This window comes from Pseudophryne corroboree, chromosome 1 (genome assembly GCF_028390025.1).
Source record: "Pseudophryne corroboree isolate aPseCor3 chromosome 1, aPseCor3.hap2, whole genome shotgun sequence".
Classification (NCBI taxonomy): domain Eukaryota; kingdom Metazoa; phylum Chordata; class Amphibia; order Anura; family Myobatrachidae; genus Pseudophryne; species Pseudophryne corroboree.
In genome coordinates this window covers 993694782-993721591 of record NC_086444.1, presented here as the reverse complement: position 1 = coordinate 993721591, position 26810 = coordinate 993694782, and the positions used below count along the sequence as shown (strand labels likewise).

General features: G+C 42.6%; 1 protein-coding gene across 3 annotated transcripts; it reads left to right on the top strand.

Moving 5' to 3' along the window:
• Positions 1 to 2244: 2244 nt before the first annotated feature.
• MMAA (metabolism of cobalamin associated A) lies at positions 2245 to 24963 on the top strand. 3 transcript variants are annotated; one of them, XM_063920601.1, is made up of 7 exons: positions 2245 to 2633; positions 3929 to 4418; positions 6593 to 6715; positions 9227 to 9397; positions 18924 to 19009; positions 22282 to 22431; positions 24237 to 24963. In XM_063920601.1, exons 2-7 carry the CDS (start codon positions 4013 to 4015, stop codon positions 24522 to 24524), a joined length of 1224 nt encoding a protein of 407 aa, XP_063776671.1. In that variant the 5' UTR covers positions 2245 to 2633; positions 3929 to 4012; the 3' UTR covers positions 24525 to 24963. The 3 variants fall into 3 exon arrangements, with proteins under 3 accessions (XP_063776671.1, XP_063776672.1, XP_063776673.1); XM_063920602.1 differs by lacking the exon at positions 2245 to 2633 and adding an exon at positions 2987 to 3081; XM_063920603.1 differs by lacking the exon at positions 2245 to 2633 and adding an exon at positions 3102 to 3284.
• The last annotated feature ends 1847 nt before the right edge of the window (positions 24964 to 26810 follow it).

Below are 26810 nucleotides of genomic sequence, written 5' to 3'. Positions count from 1 at the left end.
GGCAGTAGGGGCACTTGGGCTGGATGCGGAGCTGGCCCGGGAGAGGACGGAGGCACTGGAATCGGGATCTGCTGGCCAGCATCAGCGGCAGAAGTCAGGTGCCTGCAAGCGCACCCGCAAAACCACCGCTGATTTTGCGGGTGGTTTTGATTGGTGTTGAGCCAGCCCTAGTTTTGGTATGCATGCCCTCCAGCAAAACTAGACTTTAGAAAAAAGAAACAAGTTATAAGTGCATGAAAACACTTCCGTCCTCAATAGACGTCACTTCCGAGACCTTACGGCAAAGGAAATATAGAACCACACACACTCCAACACTGCTGTGCCAAAAACTGGTACAAATTCTGAAAGGGGACATGGCTATGGGTAAAGCGGGAATGTCCTTGCGGTGCTCCCATAGGAATCAATGGGATTGGGAGACGCCAAAATCCGGTACAAAGTCCTTTTTGGCTGGTATAGACCATAAAGAAATGGTACTGTACTGGCCAAAAACGTACAGTTGGAGGGTATGGAACCAACCATATTATTCTACTTTGGATGTATATTTTTATGCACTCTTTCCCATCCGCGGTCCTCAAGGTACACTAATGGTCTAGGTTTTAAGGATATGCATGCTTGAGTATATGGTTAAATCAAAACTAGACACCTGTGCTCAAGTATTGCTATCCTTAAAATCTGGACCGTCAGTGTGCCTTGAGGACCGAAGCTGGGAAATACTGTAAATTGAATGTGTAGCTAAGCGGATTTTATTCATAAATAATTTATTGTCTAATTAAATATAGAAAATAATTTTTCCCTCCAACTGTACCTTTTTGGCAGGTACAGTAACTTTTTTTTTATGGTCTGTACCGATTTTTGGCTCTCCAAGCTTCCATTGAAAGTATAGGAAAAGGCACGGCCCCTTTTCAAATTTGTAACGATTTGTGTCCCTCATTCCGAGTTGATCGCTCGCTAGCTACTTTTTGCAGCCGTGCAAACGCATAGTCGCCGCCCACGGGGGAGTGTATTTTCGCTTTGCAAGTGTGCGAATGCCTTTGCAGCCGAGCAGTATGACTTTTTTTTTTGCAGTTTCTGAGTAGGTCTGAACTTACTCAGCCCTTGCGATCACTTCAGCCTGTCCGGTCCCGGAATTGACGTCAGACACCCGCCCTGGAAACGCCTGCGTTTTCCCTACCACTCCCAGAAAACAGTCAGTTGACACCCATAAACGCCTTCTTCCTGTCAATCTCCTTGCGATTTGTTGTGCGAATGGATTCTTCGCTAGAAGCATTGCACAGCAACAATGCTGTTTGTACCCGTACGACACACGTGTGCATTGCAGTGCATACGCATGCAGTTTTGCCGGTTTTTTAACTGATCGCTGCACTGCAAAAATTGTCAGCAAGCGATCAACTTGGAATGACCCCCCTTATGTGTAAATTGTTGGAGGGTATGCAACGTTGAGCGTATGTTTAAAAATGTGATTATCAGATTCATAGCATTCCTGGAGACTAGTTTCACTGTCAGTCTGTGGAGAACAGAAAATGTCTAACGGGATTTCGGCGTCGGTATCCTGACCGCCGGGATCCCAACAGGCGGTCAATTGATTGCCTCCCCATCTGACATATTGGGGGTAATTCTGAGTTGATCGCAGCAGGAAATTTTTTAGCAGTTGGGCAAAACCATGTGCACTGCAGGAGAGGCAGATATAACATTTGCAGAGAGAGTTAGATTTGGGTGGGGTGAGTTCAATCTGCAATCTAAATTGCAGTGTAAAAATAAAGCAGCCAGTATTTACCCTGCACAGAAACAAAATAACCCACCCAAATCAAACTCTCTCTGCACATGTTATGTCTGCCTCCCCTGTAGTGCACATGGTTTTGCCCAACTGCTAAAAAATTTCCTGCTGCGATCAACTTGGAATTACCCCCATTGCTTTTATCTAAACAAAATCTTCAGCACCGTGGGGGTAATACCAAGTTGATCGCAGCAGGATTTTTGATAGCAATTGGGCAAAACCATGTGCACTGCAGGGGGGGCAGATATAACATGTGCAGAGCGAGTTAGATTTGGGTGGGTTATTTTATTTCTGTGCAGGGTAAATACTGGCTGCTTTATTTTTACACTGCAAATTAGATTGCAGATTGAACACACCACACCCAAATCTAACTCTCTCTGCACATGTTATATCTGCCTCCCCTGCAGTGCACATGGTTTTGTCCAATTGCTAACAAAAATCCTGCTGCAATCAACTTGGAATTACCCCCGTACGTACACGGTATTCTGCTACAGACAGTGCCGCCATTTACAGGGAGACCACAACTATCTCTCTCATGCATTGGAGACAAGAAACTTCTCAGTAACCAGAGCAAATGTTGACCGTCATATCTTTTACGTAATGGGTCATAGCAGCCATATTACTATCACAGCCTCAACAACGTTGTACTTGGCAGCCCGGAGTTGCGGTGCATTATGGGATATGTAGTTCTATGTGACTGTGCAGCTGTTTTTCGCGCACCGGACTTCCTGCAACTGAGACTACAATTCCCAGGAGAAAGTACCGCACACTGCGGCATCTTCCAATCGGTGGTGAGGATGTCTCCTCGACATAGGAAGCTGGTCAGAGCAGGCGAGCAGGGTTGTATGTATTGAAGCAGGTAATAGAATTATATATATATATATATATATATATATATATATATATATATATAAATAAAATCATATCATACATGGTATTGGTATTTCATTTATTACTTTTACTATTTTTTGTTGCTTTTGCAATTTCTAATCTGCATCATCTTCTGTGTATGCAATTATGGGTTACACAAATTGTCACACTTACAAACTACGGGACAGTGGTTCTTACTCGTATTTGTATACCGCACTGGTTCACATAGCCTTTTCTCTACTGGTCCTCCTGTTCAATTTACCATTTACATTTACAATCAAGGCCAACCTGCACTAATGGTTGGTTCTATATCGGAGGGGCTGAAGGGACCGTGTGACGTATTGAGGGGAGGAGCTACGTCACCAGGGGGAGGAGCTACGGGCGAACAGGGTACCCGAAAAGTACCCGCGCGGCCTGCAAACTAATATATCACTGCAGTATGTGCAAGCAAATGCTGGTTCTGGCAGGGGCAGGTTAATGTATCATACACCTATAAGGAAGCAGCTAGCCACAGCATTCACTTGCATTTGTGTGGGTTGGATTGGGTATCGGTGGAAATGTCCCATCATTTGCCGCAGGCAGTCAAGACTTGATGTCAACCCCATTCAGTTAAAAACTTCATAGTACAGTATCCCTTTAAGTATGTGACAGACCTCAGATTAATCTTGCCTTTAAAAAAATGCTCCTTTTAAACTAGCTCCAAAAGCCAAACAGTCGCCCAAGATGTGCTTTCCCAGCTTCTGTTCCAATGTATGTGCATTACAAGGTGGTTTGTTCACTTTCTCTCCCTGATTGTACACCGCTGCTTCTGTACAGATGTATTGTCAGTATCCTGACAGTGGCACGTACAGATAACACATAGAAAGAATTCTGCTTTTTGAATATACATACTCTGGTTTTGTTGCCGTTGGTGAGGTTTTAGTATTGTATAGAGAATTTTATAGCTAGAAGAAGTATGTGTACCTATAAAAGAGTGTTTGCTATCCCAGCTGTCGCTCCCTACTGCAGCTCATGTTCAACAACATAAACCATATTGCCTTCAGTAGTAGAGAGTTCCTGATTATTGTCTGCATATACAGCAGTAATGTTATCATTCAGACTTGTCATCAGAATTACAATGACCACACACACAGTCCCGCTTATGTAAGAAGCTTGTATGACTACTCACTGGAAAATTGTTTTGTGAAGGGAGTATTTCCACATTATTATCTATGTGTATCTGACATAATATGTGCTGCATGTTTCGATTGCTGTAGAACTAATTTGCCGATTTGTCTCTTTCAGATCTTACAAAGGGAACAGCTAATCGGTTTGTCTTTAACCATATTCTGTTCATGAGCTGATGTGTTGCAAGTCCAGGTTTCCAACATGCGAGGATTAGCCATTTGCCATACTAGGAATGTAACGAGGACAATAGCTAATACTTTACATAGAAACACTGTGCTTCTTATGTCTCTCTCACAAAGACATAGCATAAAATACTGGGCTTCAAGAACAGACTTTTCCAGTGAGAATTCCAGAAGGGATCTGTCTATTTCAGCCACAGCCAAGCAAGAAGCTGAACCTCTAACAGAGAAGGAGCAGAGACTGCTGAAGAACGTTTATGGAGGTTTGATAGGTGGGCATCGAGCCTGCTTGGCAGAAGCCATAACACTTATAGAGTCTACACATATGAGGAAGCGACATATTGCTCAAGTACTGCTTCAGAAGGTACTATCTCATCAGCGTGAACAGGAGCACTTGCATAACGGAAAACCTCTAGCTTTTAGAGTGGGTCAGTGTTATATTCCATGCATGTTACATTTAGTCCATTTATATACTATTAAACCTTTACCAATTTTATTATCTGTATCAAAAACTCTGTTAAATTCTGCAGATTGGGTGAGGACAAAATTAGTTTCTCAAACCTCCGCTAAAACTTTACATTGGAAATACGACCTATAATGACTGGCTCTCCTTGCTCCGTAAAACCGGAGTTGTTGTAGTAAAGAGTAAGGGGTCTCTTCATGAAGCAGTGAAACGTGTGGAGAAGTTGCCCATGGCAACCAAGTAGCATTGAAGTAACATTTATAATTTGCATACTATACAATTGTACGGGGCAGCTGATTGGTTGCCATGGGCAAATTCTCCACAGGCTCATTTCTCCACGCTTTTCACTGCTTCATGAATAGATCCCAAAGTCTAGTTCAAGGGAAATATTATTGTCTCTTCCCAATTAATACAACTTGGGGATTTGCATCACATTTACTTAAATTCTTTCCCGCCAGTGATATCTACTTCTTGTCAAACAGTGACATGTACAGTACATGTCTAAGGTGCCAGTTTATAGAAGGGAGAGGGGGGGAAGGGGGACTATTTAAGCTGACTGCACCCTTTTATATCTTCATTGTAATTTGCATGTAGAAAAACGAAGTACCTCCTATTTCAAATCTTTGTTTTTAAATATTGTGACATGATTTTCAATTATCTAGACCTCATCAAGTCCTCGTGCTAGTTTTTACTTTATCAACATTCAACAGCAAAAAGTGATGTGTCGTTTGTCATGTGAGATTAGTTTATGAATAGTGTAGGACTTGGTGAGAAGTAGATGATGATTGTGTCCCTGTATAAAAATAAATATTTGAAAGAAGGTGTGTACTTTTTTACATGACCTTATATGGAATGTGCTTCATCTTTAAAGGAGCAAGCAATCTGCCAAATAGTCATCATAATAAATGAGATTTTTTTTTCTTCTTTTAGTTCACAGTAAACATTTGTAGTTAAAATAGAAATAAACCCTAATACATATGTATAATACATTATAGCTTGTAAGATATATATTTATGGTCAGATATACATTAAGATCTCTATATGTGCATTGCTATCTTCAAAATTCTTGTTGGTCTAAGTAGAAGCTGGTGAAAAATCTTTCATTATCAATGCTAACCTCCAACCTTATACCACCAAACTAGCTGAGCCATTCCTATTCTGCCTTGTTTCACAAGAAAGGAAACATCTTTTATTACACATCAAACCCAGTAGACACAATAAAAAAAGTCAGATTTATGCTTGTTTTCTCACTGTACAGTGGGAGCAATGTTGCAAAGTTGCCCGTAGAAACCAGTCATCGTCTAGCTAGCACTTATCAAGAACATTCTATTAAATGACACTCTTTTTATCAGGGTTTCTTTTTTTTTTTTTAAACCACTCTTCGTTTTTATTATGCTGTGACTACAGGCACGGCGCCATGACTTCCTAAAAAGAAAAGCCTATTATAAGGGTTCTCCATGGTATTATTACACATTCTTGTTGTTTGTGGTCTCCATTTGAGTGAGCAAAACAAATGTGTTAAATAAACTCGCACAACAGAGAAATAGGGAGGGTGGGACTGTGAACCAGATCAGAGACTTAGCTGATGCCTAGAGTCTTAGCTGATGTCTAGCATCAGCTAAGACTCAACAAACTCCTCCCCTAACATTTCTGTAGGACAGGAGAAAACCATAACTAAGTTTCTTACTTTCAAACTCCTCTACCTCCGAGTGTACTTTGTATGTTTTAATATGTTTAATCAAACCTACTTATATTCAGATATAATAGGAATAATAAGCATTAAAAAAGTGTTTTTATTGCAAGATGTAAAACAAATCATATCAAAGCCTAATAATGTTGGATTGGTAATGTTAGTAAGTATTAAAACATGGTTGTTCAAGGTTTCTAATACATACCACATTGCTCACAGTATTAATATAAGCAGGATTATTTTTTTTTTCTTTAAAACATTAATGCAAAAAAAAAGTTTTTCAACAAAAAAAAAACTGTTTAACAAGCCTACTTGATACATGTTCACATAAATGTTTACTGTATCTCTTTATGTTTTTTTTGTGCAACTATTTTCTACCACTGTGCATGAACAGAAGAGTTTGCTATCTGTTTTAAATAGTTTCCTTGATTCCACTGTTTCTGGCATAGGTCTCTCTGGTCCCCCGGGTGCTGGAAAGTCGACATTTATTGAATACTTTGGAAAGATGCTTACAGCACAGGAACACAAAGTTGCTGTTTTAGCGGTTGATCCATCCTCTAGCACCAGTGGTGGTAAGGGACATTATATAATTATCACTTGAGTATTAACATTAAAATGTGTGCCCTTTTAGTCTGAGAATTGAGCTGATCTTATCACGTATGAGACATAAAGGCAAATGCATATTTCACTCCTGCATTGTTATAAATATACAATATAATTGTATACAAAATGCAATAATAATCTGCAGTTCTTAAGGACCCCATACACTACAACAATATGTCCTGAGGTTGAAGTCGGAGGCGATTTCCCTTCAACTTTCCCGGGAGTGGTTCCATACAATTTGGTACATTTTGCATGCAATATATCGTATGCGAGCCCAGCCACGCCTGCAGGAACAGACATATCACAAGTGCAGCACTAACTATCTAGGGGAGTCGATCCGACCCTCGCGGGAACGCAGATCGGAAACACCTCCAAAATGCCTGATTTCCCCCGATATATCGGCCCGAATGCCCGAAATTGGATGAAATCGGGCATTATCGTTCTAGTATGTGGGGCCCTTTAGATCAATGGTTTACAGTTCTGTCCTCAATGTACACCAACAGTGTATGTTTTGTTGGTCTCACAGAACCACACAGAATAAATCCTATTTAATGAGTAGTTCATTTACTCCTGGGTTGACATCCAGAAAACAGTTACCTTAGGGAGTGGGCAGTGGCGCACCCAGGGGGGGGTTTCCGAGTACCCAGAAACCCCCCTCCACTAAAAAAAAATATTTTTATTTTTTTTATTTTTTTTTAGCTCCATGAGTATTATTAATGACTGTCTAGCGTCCTCTGCAGCCTGCTGTCTTCCTGGTGGCACTTGCAAGTGTAATAAAATTTTACTTTATTTTAATTATAGTACATATATATCCATGTACATATATATACATACATACATACATACATATAAACACACACACACACACATATGATATATATATACATGTGTATATATACGTGTACTGTATGTGTGTATGTATGTGTATATGTATATATATATATATATATATAGTAACAAAGCAGGCGGCACTCCAAGACTGTTGTAGATTCAAGTGTATTACACACAAAACATAATCCGACGTTTCGGGGTCTAAGCGCCCCTTGACAAAGGGGCGCTTAGACCCCGAAACGTCGGATTATGTTTTGTGTGTAATACACTTGAATCTACAACAGTCTTGGAGTGCCGCCTGCTTTGTTACCCTTTATCCAAATTTACTTGGGAGGGCACCCAAGCATTAAGTCCGGGAGGAGGAGTGCCGGTCCTTTCTTTTCTTATATATATATATATATATATATATATATATATATATATATATATATATATATATATATATATATATATATATATGCTATGTATATGGGTTCACTACGATCTCCCGGCGACCAGCATACCGGCGCCGGGAGGCCGGCCGCCGGCTTACCAACAGTGTGGCGAGCGCAAATGAGCCCCTTGCGGGCTCGCTGCGCTCGCCACGCTACGCGCGCCACACTATTTTATTCTCCCTCCAGGGGGGTCGTGGACCCTCACGAGGGAGAATAAGTGTCGGTATGCCGGCGGTCAGGCTCCCGGCGCCGGTATGCTGGTCGCCGGGAGCCCGACCGCCGGCATACTGAAGACCACCCGTGTATATGTATGTGTATATATATATATGTATATATATGTATATATATATATATATATATATGTGTGTGTGTGTAGATAGATATATATATCTATGTGTAGATATATATATATATATACACACACACACAGACACACTAGTTTTACGGACCCAGCATATACTGGGTCACCTCAGTCCCCACCCCCGTGATTGGCTCCGCCCAGTTCTGGAAACCCCCCCATGCAAATCCTGCGTTTGCCACTGGTGGGTACTGTCAGTCAGCAAATGACGGAGATCTCCGCATTATAAACCTCCCTTCACTTAGAGTTCATTCTAGCATCAGTCACAACCCATGCAGTTGCTCTTTCCTGCCTGAGGTGTTGCTCTCTGCATCTAATGGTTCTAGTACACTCTGGTCTGCATCTCAGTGCTGAGGTACAGTGTGCTAGATGTACCAGAGCAGAAAGAGACACCCGAGGCAGGAAAGAGGAACTGCACGGGTTATGACAGGCTCAGAGTGCTAGAATGAACACTATCACTGGAAAATGTAATGTTATTTTGTAGTGTAGAGTATAATTGACTGCAGATAATGTAATCACCCGATGTATCTACTATGGGTGCATTTCTTTTTATTAACAAGGGTGTGTAAGGCCTGCTGATCATGTTATATGGATTAGGGACAATAAATTGTGCTCAGCATAACTAATGAATCAATATTTCATGCATTAAGGCAGTGGTCTCAAAGTTTCCAATACTGTACCAACCCATGTTGGCACTTACAAACGTAGGGAAGCCCTCATTTGAAAGTTTTGGAAAGTCTTAGAAACAAACTTCGACAGTTACTAAGGACTGTCTTGCAATGTTGGTCAACAGGGCCTTTTGGATAAACCCATTCCTTCACTTTAGGTCAGTGACTATGATGTGACTCTGGTTTTAGGCTCGCTTCTTGGAGATAAGACACGAATGACTGAGCTGTCCAGGGATATGAATGCCTATATAAGACCCTCTCCAACAAGAGGAACATTGGGAGGCGTCACCAGGACAACTAATGAAGCCATTTTACTCTGTGAAAGTGGTGGCTATGATATTGTTCTTGTAGAGACAGTAGGTAAGAGAAATATTTACAGTACATCTAATAACTTTACTTCAGCCAGGGACTGGTAACATTGCATTGGAGCAGTTCCATGTATTTACTTCACTACAGTCTAAACACAAATGAGGCTTATGGAAATGTCATTTACAAGCCTCCTGCCAAGTGTCAGACATACTCTAGATGACTGTCCTCTTCAAGATATATAGGTCCTATTGTGCTTTATAGACAGTTAGTGCTAGCATTAACATTACAAATCTATGTGTATCTAGTAAATGGTCAAAAATCAACGCAGTCCCCATGTTTTATTTGCTAGACACTCATATTTGCAGTGATAGCGCCAATAACAATATTAATGCCATAAATGCATACATTTCAGACCAATATTGTTGGCACCATCACTAGTAGAGTATATGTATTAAGCTGCTCCAATGCCATGTTACCAATCCCTGGCTATAATAAGGTCTCACTCCCTTCCCACAATGAGCAGGAATCTGAACCAGACTATGAAATCTCACATGCTCATCAAAAACACAGTATAAAAAAATAAATCTGTCAACAATAAATCTGTTGTCATTAATATTGCCACACAGCTAGTGCCATGTACAATTTGGGTAGAACTGATCACGGGCATATTTCATTTCCATATTGTGTTTTTATCATAGTGTCATTGTTTTCATATTTACCTTTGTTACATGACAGCGTAGCGGTACAATGGCAGGTAATAAGTATTCATGAGATGATGAACCTTCCAGCTATTGGCAAATTGCACACACTCAACATAAACTCATAATCCAGATATTGTCCCTTTTATGACATATTGCTATACTTGTGTACTCCTATAATAATGTGCATGAAGGGAAGCAGTGTTTTCACACTGATTGGTCATGCAGTTTATGTGATGCACTATTTAAAGGCTTTCTGCTCTGTGTTTGCACTGTACAGCAGGAGCTATGAAGCTTTAAATCTCACAATGGTTATGTCACTCTCTCCCTCATCCCCTAGTGGAAACTAGAGTATACACTGGGGTATAGAGGGGTGGATGAGTTGAGAATGGTACTTTAAGAATCCATTAGAATTGAAGTTGGCTTCTCCCCCTCTAAACCCCACTGGAACTCCGTCTTAGATTAGTGCCCGAGGTAGCTAGATGTTTCTTAGGGCTGCATCAGTCTTTTTTTTTTTTTTTTTACATTTTTTATCTAACGTCCTAGTGGATACTGGGGAACTGTACTTTAGTACCGTGGGGTATAGATTGGGTCCACTGGAGCCTGGCACTTTAAAATATTTAGTGTGTGTACTGGCTCCTCTCCTCTATGCCCCTCCTACCAGACTCAGTTTAGAAAAATGTTCCCAAGGAGCCGGGTACATTCCCCTGGAGGTCCAAAGAGTTTTCCTTAAATTTTTATTTTAGTTTATTATTTTTAGGTAGTACTGGTTGGCAACCGGTCTACCTGCTTCGTGGGACTTAGAGGGGAGACTGAACCCATCTCCTGAGGGTTAATGGTTCACAATCCCAGCTGACAGGACACTGAGCTCCTGAGCCGCTGTTTCACATACCACACTGTGTGCACACGCCGAGCAGCTAGCTGCCTCCCTCTAACAGATGCCGAAGAGACGCAGGTGCGGTGAGTGACCGGGGTCCCGATTAGCGGGTCCCCGGTGACGATTGGCGGCATGTCACGCGGTGGTCACGAGCTACAGTGCCCGCCACGGACCACACTGGCTATACAGGAGTATTATACTCCACATAGGTGCACAGCATCTTTAAAAAGACGTTTGTTTAACAACAAGGGTAATCTGTTACTTAAGGCCAGTATAATCTCTTTAGGGACCGCGCACCATTATGGGGGCGGGGCTTCCCGGAGAGCGGGACCAGAGGCGGGAAAGGCGCCATTTTCTGCTGCTGCAGATCCCAAGGCTGCATACACACTGCTCCTCCATGGACCCGGGCTCTACAGACTCTGTACTGGTACCAGGGGGTTCATAGCAGGGGGGAGCATATCAGCGGTAGCGCCGCTGCTCCAAGGCATAACAAGTGTAATCTTTATACACAGCGGAACGCTGCGCTGCTGTGTTTGTGTGCTGGTCTCCACTCTCTATGTGTCACTCCAAGGGCTCTCTAACATAGTAACATAGTATCTAAGGTTGAAAAAAGACAATTGTCCATCGGGTTCAACCTATTTGTGGTCTCCTATGCACGATTATTTTGTATAAAATTTTGACTGAAGTTGCTGACTGACGTTCCGATTAACCCCTCTTTTTTATAATAACCATAGTGCGTGACTATGCCCCGTAACCCTGGATATCCTTATCCATTAGGAATTTATCTAACCCATTCTTAAAGGTGTTGACTGAGTTGGCCATTACAACTCCCTCAGGCAGGGAATTCCAAACACGTGTCGTCCTTACCGTAAAAAAGCCTTTACGCCGTATTGTGTGGAATCTCCTCTCCTCTAACCTGAGCGAGTGTCCACGAGTTCTCTGTGTTGATCTAACCAAAAACAGGTCCTGCGCAAGATCTGTATATTTCCCCCTTATAAATTTGTAAATGTTGATCATGTCCCCTCTTAATCTCTTTTCCAGTGTAAACATGCCTAGTCTTGCAAGCCTTTCCTCGTATTCCAGCGTCTCCATACCCTTAATTAGTTTGGTCGCCCGCCTTTGAACCTTTTCTAGCTCCAGGATATCCTTTTTGTAGTAAGGTGCCCAGAATTGTACACAGTATTCAAGGTGTGGCCTCACAAGTGATTTATATAATGGGAGTATAATACTCTCGTCCCTAGCATCAATTCCCCGTTTTATGCATGCTAATATCTTATTAGCCTTCTTTGCTGCAGTCCTACTTTGGGTACTACTGCTTAGTTTGCTATCTATGAGGACACCTAAGTCCTTTTCCAGTACAGAATCCCCTAATTTTACCCCATTTAGTAGGTAGGTGTTATTTTTGTTCTTGTTACCACAGTGCATTACCTTACACTTGTCTGTATCGAAGCGCATTCTCCATTTCGCTGCCCAAGCTTCTAATTTAACTAAGTCATTCTGAAGCGACTCAGCATCCCCCTCCGCATTTATAACTTTACACAATTTGATATCATCTGCAAAAATTTACACCATGCTCTCTAGACCTTCTGTTAGGTCGTTAATGAAAATATTGAACAATAGCGGTCCTAATACTGAGCCTTGCGGCACACCACTTAGCACTTCAGTCCAAGTTGAAAAAGATCCATTATCCACAACGCGCTGCTCCCTATTATCTAACCAGTTTTTGACCCAAGTGCATATAGCCCTGATTCTTGTAGCTTGTAGATAAGTCTCATGTGTGGTACAGTATCGAACGCTTTGGCAAAATCTAAAAAGATTACATCCACCTCTTTACCCTGATCTAGGTTTGCGGTTACTGTTTCATAAAAGCCAAGTAAGTTGGTTTGACAGGATCTGTCCTTCATAAACCCATGTTGATTCCTTTTAATGACCTTATTGACTTCAAGGAACTTCTGAATACTATCTCTTAGAATACCTTCCAATACTTTCCCCACTATAGATGTAAGACTAACTGGTCTATAATTACCTGGTTCAGCTTTACTTCCCTTTTTGAATATAGGCACTACTTCCGCTATACGCCAGTCTTTGGGAACCATACCTGATATTACTGAATCCTTAAAGATCAAAAATAGCGGCTTTGCAAGTTCAGAATGAAGCTCCATTAGAACCCTTGGGTGAATACCATCGGGACCTGGTGACTTATTAATCTTTAAATGTTTTAATCGGTCACAGACTACTTCCTCGCTTAAATAAGTACCTATCAGTGGGATATTCTCATTATTGAGATTATATGTTAGTCCCTGAATTGGGTCCTCTCTAGTAAATACTGTTGAAAAAACTCATTTAGTGTGTCCGCTATGTCATTATAATTTTTGCTTAAGACTCCCAACGTGTCTTTTAAAGGGCCTATACTCTCCTCTAGGGTCTGTGTGGGGGTTTTAAGTTGGTTTTCACTACATTATCATTGTGTCACACTGTGCAAACATGTCTGCTGACAGAGTTATGTGTACTTCTTGTAATTTTTTTCTCCTTCTTCTGAGGGTTCTCTCATGTGTGAACAGTGTTCATTATCCTCACAGGGAAACTGCACACAGGCACCTGACTAGTAAGACTCTTTTAAGAGTATGATTCATAATGTTAATACAGAACTGGCTGCAGCCACCTGACAGTGGTGAAGGAACAGTGGGATAAGGAACCATTATATCATTACAAGGAGGTTTCTGACCTGTAAGATATATTCAAATACCATAATAAAGTGAATGACTAGAAACCACCTTTAGATTGATCATTGCTGCAAACCCACATTCATACGCAAACAGTTTAACACATCTACATATCTATAGCCATATCCCATCCCGTAACACTCCTTTTCTCCCCTTCTCATTTTCCCCTAACGAGCGCGCTGACCATTCCAAGCTATATATTGCAGCTAGAAAGGAACAACAGGTATTAAGACAGTCTGTTGATTGTATGGCTAAGACTGCAGACAACAGAAAGGCTCCTCACCCCCCTCTGTTGGTTTTACATAAACGCTTACTTCCACAGGTGCTCCAGTCTGATTCTGATTCTGAGCTTCCTGATTCAGATGAAACAGATGATATAGAGGAGGACAGCTTTCTGTCTCGCGGGGTGGAGGTCCTCATTTATGCTGTGAGGGCGGTTCTCAACATACCTGATACAGAAGCAGAACCAGATGAAGAATTGTAGTTTAATGTAAAACCGAAATCCTCAGCCACGTTTCCTGTATCAAAACAATTAAACTCCCTGGCCAGGGAGGCATGGGTAGACCCTGATAAAAAATTCAAATCTCCTCAGAGGTTGTTATCTTCCTTTCTCTCCCCGATGAAGACAGAAAGGTATGGGGGAAAAACTCCATCAGTCGATACTTCTGTGTCCGGACTGTCATGAAAATTGGTACTGCTGTTACTGCCAGCTGACCGTAAAATTGAACCCACTCTCAAAGCACTGTATACGGCAGCGGGCGTAGCGAAACGTCCCACAATAGTTTGTGGATGGATTTCAAGGGCTGAAGTTAAATGGTCTGATAATATTATCGATGGGTTTAACTCCCTGCCCCAGGAGGAGATCATTATACTGCTGCAACATATACAGGATGCTGCAAACTTTGAGCCAAGCTGTTAAAGAATTGTGTTTGATAAAAGGCCTTACTACTGCTATGGCAGTTTCGGCCCGCAGAGCTCTGTGGTTTTGTCAATGGTCAGTGGATGCGGATTCTAAAAAAGGTGTAGAAAATCTTCCCTTTACAGGTGATGCCTTGTTTGGAGACGAGATAAATAAATGGATTTCTCAGGTGACGGCGGGTAAGTCTACCTATCTGCCATCGGCTGCGCCACCTGCTAGACTTCTTACTCAGGGCCCTCCTTGCAGTCTTTTCGTGTGGCAAGGTTCAGAGGCAGATGCCGAGGGGCCTCCAATGCTCCTAGAGGTTCTCTTGGTAAGTCCTGAAAACCTGCAGCTGCTGCATCCTTGGACCAAACTGCCGGATCCTCTGCCACAAAGCCTTCTGCATGACGGTTTGCCCCAACAGCAGGGTGACTTTCCGGTAGGTGCTCTCCTTCAGCACTTCACCCACGTGTGGACGAAGTCCTGCCGGGATCCTTTGGTGAGGGACCTCATTTCCCAAGGATACCAGCTGGAATTTCAAGCACTTCCTCCTCACAGATTTTTCAGGTCAGGCTTACCAGCTTCACCCGCAAAAAAGTTACCTTGCAAGAAGCCATTCACAAACTTTTGCAGACGGGAGTCGTGGTTCCAGTACCTTCTCTGTTACACAACAGAGGTTTTTACTCCAGTCTTTTTGTCGTACCAAAACCAGACTGTTCGGTGCTGCCCATCTTGAACCTGGTCCCTGAACCCATATTTACGGGTGTTCAAATTCAAGATCCATGCGGGCAGTGTTGTCTGGTATGGAGGAGGTGGAATTCCTAGTATCTTTAGATGTCAAGGATGCTTACCTGCACATTCCCATGTGGCCTCCTCATCAGGCTTACCTCAGATTCGCCATATTGGACAACCATTTCCAGTTGCAGGCCTTACCCTTTGGCCTCTCTACAGCTCCAAGAGTTTTCACAGAGGTCATGGAGGAGATGATGCTGCAATTGTGCATGATGGGAGTCAACATAGTTCCTTACTTGGACGATCTCCTGATAAAAGCAATGTCCAGGGAACATCTACTGCAAAGCATCGACCTGACGACTTGCCTGCTTACGGTTCATGGGTGGATCCTAAATTTTCGGAAATCTCACTTGGAACTGTCCCGACGACTTCAGTTCCTGGGTATGATACTGGATACAGTGTCTCAAAAGGTGTTTCTTCCTATGGACAAGGCCTTAACTATCCAAACTATGGTGCGCTCAGTACTCCGACCTCGCAAGGTTTCCATACATCTTTGAAACGCTTACTGGGCAAGATGGTGGCTGCATACGAGGCAATGCAATACAACAGGTTTCATGCCTGACCATTTCACCTGGATTTGTTGGACAAATTGTAGGGTCTCGCCTACACATGTATCAAAAGGTGACCTTGTCTCGAAAAGCACGTATTTCTCTGTTGTGGTGGCTACAAGTTCCTCACCTGGTAGCAGGCTGGTGTTTCAGTACCCAGTCATGGATTTTTCTGACAACGGATGCCAGCCTCCGGGGTTGGGGGGCTGTGACCCAAGGGGCCCAGTTCCAGGGGAGATGGTCGAGTCAGGAATCTGCTCTGCCGATAAATGTCCTGGAACTCAGGGCAATTTATAATGCCCTTCTACAAGCTTCCTATCTTCTGAGGGATCAACCGATCCAGGTGCATTCTGACAACGCCATGGCAGTGGCGTACATAAATCGACAAGGAGGAACAAAAAGCAGAGCGGCGATGCGAGAAGTGTCAAAAATACTCCACTGGGCGGAGGCCAATGCAAGGGCCATCTCGGCCATATTAATTCCAGGAGTGGACAACTGGGAAGCAGACTTCCTCAGCAGGCACGACCTCCATCCGGGGGAATGGAGCCTCCATCCTCGGGTGTTTCAACAGTTAATTCACCGGTGGGGCTGTCCGCAGATAGATCTGATGGCTTCTCATCTCAACAAGAAGCTACACTGTTGCTTTTTCCGAACGAGGGATTTGCAGGCTATAGCAGTGGACGCGCTGACGACGCCATGGACTTACCAGTTTGTGTACCTGTTCCCTCCAATACCGCTTTTCCCAAAGGTACTAAAAAGGCTTAAAAAAATAAAGCATTCAAGCAATTCTGATTGCCCTGGATTGGCCTCGACGGGTTTGGAATGCGGACCTCCTGACCATGACTCTTGAAGAACCCTGGCCTCTGCCGCTGCTAAAGGATCTTCTTCAGCAAGGACCGTTCATCTATCCAGACTTACAGTGGCTACGTTTGATGGCTTGGAAGTTAAGAGGGAAATTCTAGCCAGAAAAGGTCATTCTTCCAGGGTTATTTCCACTATGGTACAGGCCTGGAAGCTGGTTACATCGAAACATTATCATCGGATGTTTCTTGGTGTGAAGGAAGAAAGGTTTCTATGCAACCGCCTTTTGTACCTCCCACTGCTCCGTGGAATCTAAATGTGGTTTTGGCCTTCCTTCAGCCGGACTGGTTTGAACCCTTACATAGGGTGGAATTAAAACTTCTCACCTGGAAGACTGTAATGTTACTAGCTTTGGCGTCTGCCAGACGTGTCTCTGAATTGGGGGCCTTATCCTGTAATAGCCCATATTTGATTTTTCATGAAGATAGGGCAGAACTCAGGACCCGGCCTCCGCTTTTACCAAAAATGGTGTCAGCTTTTCACGTGAATCAACCCATTGTGGTTCCAGTGTTGTCTGACGCTTCCGTTGGCCCAGAGTCCTTGGATGTGGTGAGGGCTCGGAAGATTTATGTCAAAAGGACTGCTCGTCATAGGAAATCTGACTCGCTGTTTGTCCTTTATGATGCCACCAAGATTGGTCGTCCGGCTTCTAAGCAGTCTATTGCTCGTTGGCTCAGGCTGACCATTCAACAAGCCTATACTTCGGCGTCTCTGCCTTTGCCGGCACCTATTCAAGCCCCCTCGACGAGATCAGTGGGTACTTCCTGGGCGGCTGCCCGGGGTGTCTCTGCCTTACAGTTGTGCCGAGCTTCTTAAGTTCTATAGGTTTGACACATTGGCCAAGGATGACCTTCAGTTTGGTCAGGCAGTTTTGCAGGGGTCTCAGCACTCTCCCGCCCGTTTTGGGAGCTTTGGGACTTCCCCACGGTACTAAAGTACAGTTCCTCAGTATCCACTAGGACGTTAGAGAAAATAGGAATTTAATACCTACCGGTAATTCCTTTTCTCGTAGTCCGTAGTGGATACTGGATGCCCGCCTCAGTACTTCGCATCCTGCTTACTTTGTGTAAGTGTTTCTGGTTGGTCTGCCATTGCGGTCCCTTTGACATGTTGGGTTAGCTTTGCTATCCTTCTTATGATTGGTGTTGCTATCCTCTGTTCCGGTTAGCGCCCCTTTTCAGTTATGGTTGTGTGTTGGCTTGTTGCCTCACCGCTGTTTGTATAGGTTTCCTTCTCTCATGGTATGTCCGTCTCCTGGGGCACAGTTTTCCTAGACTGAGTCTGGTAGGAGGGATATAGAGGGGAGAAGCCAGCACACACATACACACACTAAAGGTTTTAAAGTGCTAGGCTCCAGTGGACCCGAGCTATACCCCACGGTTCTAAAGTACAGTTCCCCAGTATCCACTACGGACTACGAGAAAAGGAATTACCGGTAGGTATTAAATTCCTATTTATTTTTTTTAAATCACATTTCCTTTTATTTTTCATCTGATGTATCTCCACTGTCTCTTGGGGTCATCAAGTCTCCTCTTCAAGGCACATTTCTCGTATTCTTTCCATGCGCAACACATTTTCCTGGTTTGTGCTCTGTCATGCTTCCTGATGTGGTGGCCTGCTCAGCAGACCCTTTTCTGGTAGATCCATTTACTTTTGTTGTTTTTTTGTTTTGTTTTCTCTGTAGTCAGGGGTCAGCCTTCCCTTCTTTCTTACTCAGGTCATCTGTGCAGCTGTAGGGACATCATGGGCTGCCGGCCGTGGGGCCTGTGCTTCTCCCTTTGCTGTGCGGGTACTTGGTCCACAGTTCCTTGTTGGGTTACGATTTAGGGCCAGCGATTTGTTCCGCTAGTTCCACCTTCTGCTTTGACTAGTGAAGATTACGGATTTGAACTCTATCTGTTCCCGTACGTATTGGTAATTTTTTCCGATGCCTTTGTTTCGGTCTTCAGTGTTACAGTGGTTGCAACCACTGTCTCAGGTTTTGGTAATTTGGGTTCTGCAGGTTCTCAGTGCAGAACCCAATGACACAATACTCTATTTCTGTATATTGTTGAACTTTCACTCACATCAACTGTACTTGTATAGCCAGGATCACTTCTATGTCATTGCATGGTTGTCTGGACATTTGAATCCACTCCTACATAACGCTACCTTGCTCTCCCCTTGTCATTGTGCAGGTGTGGGACAGTCTGAGTTTGCCGTGGCTGACATGGTTGACATGTTTGTTCTGTTGCTGCCACCAGCAGGAGGTGATGAGTTACAGGTATAGTATTTATTTCCATTCAGCGGTAAATAGATTTACCAGTATGGAGGGAATTACATAGTTGCACATTCCCAGGCTTTAGTGATTTGCCCCTGAAAAAGTCCCCGTTTTTTCATTATTCAGGATGTGCTGGCTGAGCAGCAGGGTGTCTTTGGAATATATATGAACATGGATATATGTCTATATTGCTGACACTTTATAGATAATGCGCCACCCCCAAATTATTAGTGCACATTGTAAATTGCAAATAGCGTTATATATTGCACTCCCAAATAAATGTATCTTGCAGCAGTGGCTTTGGCTATGTTAATATGTATTAACTCCAATAAATTCTCTGTTGTGTTTCTTCTTCAAATATTTATCCACCCGATTTGCCTATGAATGTAAATCAGCTGCTTTTGCTCAAGAACGCTGACCATATGGGAGCAATCATTTATTTTCCATGTGCGTTACACTCGATGGCTTGTAATTTACATTAGCGTTCACCTCTGTCTGCTTCCTGTAGTGCACAGGAAGTTTTATGTGGCATTAGTTTATAACTGATGTTTTAAATCACTGTAAGTTACAGACACTACAGAAATGAGTATGCAAATCAAGCGTACGGTTTAGACCTTCATCTGGATTATCCAGAATCATACTTTCTCTGCTGCCTTCCTGTTACAATTACCGAGGAGCTGAAATGTGTGCCTCAGATTGGAAACAGGTGTTGTCTTGTTTGTACAATGTACAAAGAGGGAACATACATTTAAGAAATGTCTATCTCCCACCCCCATTCTGTCTTCCCCAGTGCTAACTGGACGGATACACTTGGTTTTTGCTATGTTTGCAGCGAGTACAATTAGCATAATACTCTTTAGAGAAAATACAAGCTTTTTTTTTTTTTTATATATGAATCTTTCTTTGTGTTTTTTTTGCTACTAGAATACAGTCTCACAAATGGTTTTGTAGTTGATTATTTTTGTGTGTAATTTTCACTTTAACCTCTTCTATATTATGACACTGTTGATCTTGTTTAGTTCGGCAAGAATTTTTTTTTTTTTTTAAGTACACTTGATATATAAACACGGTGTAGCCATTTTGTAGGCTGGGCCAACATTCATGAGAGGTCTTCATGCGTTTCTGTTTTTGTGAATTCATGCGTTTGTTTTGTGTTTGCGCCAGCCTACAAGTTTTATGACAATTGTTTCAGTTCATAAAAAAAGTTGCCTTCACAATGTGTGAGGAACACGTACAGATGTGTCCTCATACATCATTACTGCAGTCCCTCCAAACAGATTCTCTGGGAGCTCAAGGTCCTGTGACACTCGGCTAGCTTCTGCTGGGGTTTTTTGGCGCTTTTTTTGCCAAACGTGTTTTGATCACAACAGGATGCACCAGGAGACTATGCTGATTAATTTGATATGTGACACGTGTGTGTGTGTGTGTGACTGAGTCTCTGAATCTGTATATATGAAGTGCCATGATGCAGCAGCTGCAGTGTTTTTTCATGTCAAGTTCCGTTGTGCTTCATGTACAGACTCAATCAGCAAAGTCTCCTGGTGTGTCCCATGTGTAACGTTTTGTCAAAAAAAGACCCCCGACGCTCACAGAGCTGCACGTCGCCTGATGGTTCACACTGCGTGGCGTTTTGAGGCTATATAGAGTATATGAGGCCACATATAGAATATACAGTGGCTTGCAAAAAGTGTTCAACCGCATAAAAAGTCAACATATTTGTCTGTATTACAAATGACACAGATTGTTCCAGTAGGCTTTTCTAGCATAAGTATTCAATCCCCATGCTGTGAAAGCTCCTTGTTTACACAAAAGAAACCTATTGCCCTAGTTGACTCTGTTTGTTAATTATTAAAATTAAGGTCCGACTTAATGGATAACTCCCCCTCCCCCCCAACTGAAATACTGGTGGTCATAATATGATTCTGAAGTGAAACTGAAAATGGAGGCCAAAAAGAAAAAGAAAATGAAAGCTAAAGTTTTATAGGCATGTACAAGATGAAGGCAATGAAATAATATCCAAGAACTTGGCTATCCCAGTGAACACTGTTGGGTCATGTGTGAGGAAATGGAAGCTGCATTATACCACCCAGACACTGACTAGACAAGGCCATCTGTCAAAACTCTGCGTCAGTGCAAGAAAGACTTGTGAGGGTGGCTGCAGAGCGGACAACTCTCAATTTAAATGTCTGCAGAGTTCAGGTGCACCAGTCAGCCATGCTCTGCATACAACTCTCCTGCATGGGAGAGTGGCTACCAATTTGGGCAAAGGTTTTGTGGGCAGATGAGACAAAAATGTAGCTATTTGGACCCAACTGAAAAGTGGAATGATATATGGCACAAACCTCATTCTGCTCATTCCTCAGCATTCACCATCCAAACCGTGACACATGGGAGGCATAGGGGTTGCACATCATGTTTTGGGGAAGCTATTCCTCATTGGGGACTGGGATTATTAAAATGTAATTCTGTGACACTGTGGTGGCTATCCAATTAGCCCCGGTAATTTACTTGGGTTAATTATCCCGCCGGGGGCTATCTAATTAGCCCCGATAAGCCTGTGCGTGCCGCTGCTTATCAGGGATTTTGTTTCACCTGCCTCCGGCAGGTGAAGTAAAATCCCCAGGAACAGCCCCTTTTTCGTCCGAAAACGGATCTGTTTCACAGAAAACACACAGGTTTCACTGAACCAGTGTGTTTTCGGGAGAAAGGGTTTTTATTTATTTTACAGTCTGGATTGCCTGTAAAAAAAATAAAAAAAATAAAAATCTGTGAAACATCGGAAGAAAGTCTGAAAAACAGCCGATGTTTTACCAGGGATAATTGGATATCCCCCTGTTTGAGAATTTACTGGCGTCTTCCAAGCAAATTAAACAACCTGGGGCAAATCTGCATGGAAGAAGGGGCAACAGTGACCCCCAGACTGTGGAAACCCGGCAGAAAACTTCCCCAATAGACTGAATGCAGCAAAAGTTGGTTCTACCAAGTACTAGGCTGCAGGGGTTGAATACATATGGAGCAGAATTGTTTTTCAGTTTGTATTTATTTTTTTATCAAAAATCTGTAGACAATTATGGGTTTGTAATTTTTCTTTAAGAGCCTACTGGTTTGCAAAAAAAAATTGTGTGGGGCACTCTGTATGTCATGTGTAACACGCACAAATCTACTGACTTTTTAGGAAGTTGACAACTTTTGCAAGTCACTGTATTTACAAACTAGATGTCTCTACGATGTGTAGTGACGGATATAGTAATAGTTCTGTCTGTTTGTTTCTTTAGGGCATCAAACGGGGTATAGTGGAAATGGTAGACCTAGTTGCTATAACCAAAGCTGACGGCGATTTGTTAATACCTGCAAGGAAGATACAAGCAGAGTATGTGAGTGCTTTGAAGTTACTTCGGAAGCGTTCTAAGACGTGGAAACCTCAGGTAAACGGAGTTCTAGGATTGGAGAAGATAAGAGGAAAGTGGTACTGTCACTGCATATTGCATTGTGTCTGCTGCTGCTAAGTATGTGGTGGTTGCAACAGTTTTCGGGGGCTACCTGGAAAATGTATAGTATCCCCTGGGAATCGGTTTTCTGCTGCAATAGCAACCCCCATAGGTTTCTAAGTAGGGCTGCTATTTCTAAGCTTTCCAGGGCTTGGCGCAGGTAGCGAGAGGGATCCGCCTGTGGTCCTGCAGCACAAACTACACATTGCAGGGATGTCCCTGCTTGTAACTATTATGTCAGCCATACAGAATTTATTTTTTCTGTGAATAGCTCCAATAAATTCTAATTAATGGATCAAAATTTTGATAAATTGGCTAAACTATTCCAATATGAAGAATTAACGTAAAATCCATTTTCCATCTGCAGCTTTATTAAACGGTAAAGTGCATCTCATCCTCTAAGTCTTCTAAGGACCATGATCACATTTCCGAACGCCATCACTCACTCTGTAGTTGTAAGATGCTCCCATAGTGGAGCATGCCTTTGAATGGGAAACCCTATGTCCATGCCATATAAGAACACTTCGGCTGAGTACACTCTCTTCCTTGTGACAGGGAATCCGCATTTTCTAATCGTTCTTAAATGTTTCACTGCAGCTAACCCAAACTCCCCAAACCCCCCCCCCCCCCACCACCACCACCACCACCACCCAACTTTAGTGCCTAACACCAAACACCACCACCCCCTCCAACACTATCAGTGGCACCAAAAACTTACCTTCGGTATGTCTGTGTTCAGCGGCAGGATTCCGAGTGGTGTAGGGGTTCCGGCGTTGGTCACATGACCCCCAGAATCCCCATTATTATGTAAAGATTTCTCCCTTATTTTGATTGTTCTCTTTCCATGAATTTCCTGACCTAAAACTTTTTCTACTGTTTTAAAACTTGCCCAGTAGATTGAAAGGGACACCAGCCTTTTCTTTTCTGCTTTCACATTGTGATTTGTCTAATGGAAGTTTTTATAGATGAATGCATAATGTTCTTTTGCATAAATTCTCCTGTCAAAGTGTGACAAAGTCGAAGACTAACGTTCACTATATTGTTATTTTGTTTACCTTAAATCTCCTCCAATTGTCTTCCCAATACAATGAGTTCGAGGTGTGAACTAATTTGAGGGGTTGGCAGTTACATCCTTGTATGCATGACATATCCGGAACGACTAAAATGATATGAAGCAGAGAGGTCACAAAGCCTTAATTTGGGTCATAGCTTGTACAGAGGGAACACATAAAATGTATTTATTGTGTACATTCCCCTACACAATTCAGGAAAAGTAATGTGTTTATGGTTTAGCGTGACTATAAAGTTTACATTATGTGCAAATGGGGTGGCAGTCAATTGACCGCCTGTCGGGATCCCGGCGGTCAGGATACTGACGCCGGAATCCCGACACCAGCTGAATTATCGGCGGTCGGTGTCCTGACTGCCGGCTAGTTACCCCTCGTGGGTGGTTGTCCATGCCACCACCCGGAGGGGAATAAGTCGCCACCGGCCCGATGCGTGGCAATCGCAGCGAGCCCGCATTAGGACACACTTTGCTTGCCTCCGGGATCCCGGCTGTTGGGCTCTCGGCGTCTGTCTCCTGACCGCCGGGATCTCGTACTGATCCCGTGTAAATGGTAGTATTATGGAATTGCGTGAATTAAAATCTTCCACAGGCTTTTTCTAATATTCCAGCCATGTGCAATTTACTTAACGTAGGTGAGAACATTATTGCAATGTCTCCTCCATTTATGATTCAGGTTGTTCGCATCTCTACTAAAAGTGGTGAAGGCATTCCAGAGCTGTGGAAGAAGATAACTGAGTTTAAGGACACCATGTTTACAAGTGGGGAGCTTCTATCCAGGCGCAGGAGTCAGCAGAAGGTGTGGATGTGGAGCCTAATTCAAGAAAATGTTCTCCTACATTTTAGGAACCACCAAGCAGTTAAAGATCGGATACCTCTTTTGGAAAAGCAGGTCCTTGCTGGTGTCTTGTCGCCTGGTCTTGCAGCAGACATGTTATTGAAGGCTTTTTCTGAAAGTGACTGAAATACTGCAACATTTATTACATGACTTGATACATATATGTGCATGAGACTTATAAAATTATTTTTTTCATTCTTATTTATTTAAATGTAAAATGATTGGGCATTGTATGTAAATAAATTCATAAATTGTATTTTTAAGTAAATATAGTAGTCGATTGAAACGGTATCACAGTTTCTGTAAATGTTTTAGGAGGTCTGGAAATACATAGGGATGGAGACATCTTGGGCTGTCAGACTTTTGGAGACTGGTTATGTATAGTCCTTCACTCTCCCTCCTGCTGTCCCATACGGTTTTTGATCTTCAGGAGCAGAAACAAACCTCACCCAAAACAACACAGAGAGAATGAACATTACCACCTCTTTATACACAGATAAGATTTATTGTTATATTGCGTATCTGTTCTTAATCTGTTTTGAAAATAAATTCTTCTTAAAGCTTACTGGACTATTTGTGTATCCTATTTGTGCCTTAGGCGGCTGCCTAGGAGCCCAGCCACTGGAGGGCACCACTGAAATCATCTAGCAAAAAAATGAAGGATGTCTCTGTATGCGGGACAGTAATGAACTTACAGATAGGGGTATGGAGCACATTAAGGAGCATACAAATATATGTATTTCTGTACGTATATATGTACAGTATGTATACACATACAATTTAAAGGGATGTAGTTGGCATCCCGGTGGTAGAGTTGCTGGCCTTCAGAATGCCGGCGCCAGAATCCCAACACCTGTCAGCATGCTGATGCCGGACTCCTGACAGTCAGCATCCTGAATGTTAGTAATAAAGATACAGTCGGGTCCATAAATATTGGGACATCGACACAATTCTCATATTTTGGACTCTATACATCACCACAATGGATTTGAAATGAAACAAACAAGATGTGCTTTAACTACAGACTTTCCGGTTTAATTTGAGGGTATTTACATCCAAATCAGGTGAACGGTGAAGGAATTACAACAGTTTTGGATGTAAATACCCTCAAATTAAAGCGGAAAGTCTGCAGTTAAAGCACATCTTGTTTGTTTCATTTCAAATCCATTGTGGTGGTGTATAGAGCCCAAAATATGAGAATTGTGTCGATGTCCCAATATTTATGGACCTGACTGTATATAACTGTCCATAATCAGACTTTGCTGTCAGCTGCAACTAAAGTGTGAATATATCAGTCTCAATTTAATAATTATTACCGGTACAGTAAATAAGAATAAAACCTGTGTTGTGGTTATATGAAACAAGTAGCACTTTGAAATAAAAAATTCTCCGTCAGTGGGAGTATTACGTGTATTCCCAGCGAGGTGTTGTATCTAGAGGAGAGAGAGAGAGGTGTCCTTCAGACGAGACTCTGTATACTGCAGGTACCTTTAGCTGAGTGAGCTCCCGTTTAGTTACCGCCGTATATGACGTCCTCCGCCTCAATAGCAGTCGCTCCTGCAATTTTGAGATGCACGTCCTCGCGGCCTTGTAGCGTTTGCAGCGACATGTATAAATCAAATTTTGGGTCCCCAAATGAGTGCCTGACGCGTTTCGCTCCAACTAGAGCTTCCTCCTGTTTTATGCTATTTTATTGATTCTTTCAATTTAGATGACTAGTCATTATTGATTAAAATTAATAATTTTACGTAAGTGTGCGAATCAAGTGTATCCATGCCCTATTGCTTCATATAGATCAACAGCGCAGGGAGAAAACTTTGTTCTTTCTATGAAATTCAGAATTGTGTAATGAGGATGAAAATAGAGTATTCGTAAAGGAGATGCCCTGTCGTTTCCTCAATATTCTCCATACCGAACAAGGTGCGGAAACTAAAGGGTTTCCCACCACAGTCAGGGGGAGATGGGAATGTGATTTATGCAACAAAGAAATCAAATTACACATAGGGCTAAAGGCCTGATACAAGTCTTTATATACAACATGGTCACCACCGCTTATCCAATCCAGAGCGTAGCTGTAGTTGGCCGCCAGTGGATAATCCTGAATACAAGGGACACTAAGCCACCCAAATTTAAGGCTTGCTGTAATCTAAACAGTGACATTCTAAGGCGTTTACCAGCCCATATGAACTTGGTCAAAGCAGTTTCAATAGTATTAACGTCCCTCTGGGTTATCAAGAAAAGCAGCATCTAGACTGGATATAATAAGCAGGGAAAGGATACCATCTTTTACAAATGACAACGACCCATAAACTAAATGCCTCCACTTTTCAAAATCCGCTAACATCTGCTGAATAAAGTAAGATATATTAGCGGTATACAATCTATCAGGGTAGGCCCAAGAAATCTCTTGCC

Coding starts and splice junctions, on each gene's coding strand:
- MMAA (XM_063920601.1), top strand. CDS start 4,013: ATGCGAGGATTAGCCATTTGCCATACTAGGAATGTAACGAGGACAATA. Junction 4,419..6,592: donor ACCTCTAGCTTTTAGAGTGG/GTCAGTGTTATA, acceptor TTTCTGGCATAG/GTCTCTCTGGTCCCCCGGGT. Junction 22,432..24,236: donor CTAAGACGTGGAAACCTCAG/GTAAACGGAGTT, acceptor TTTATGATTCAG/GTTGTTCGCATCTCTACTAA.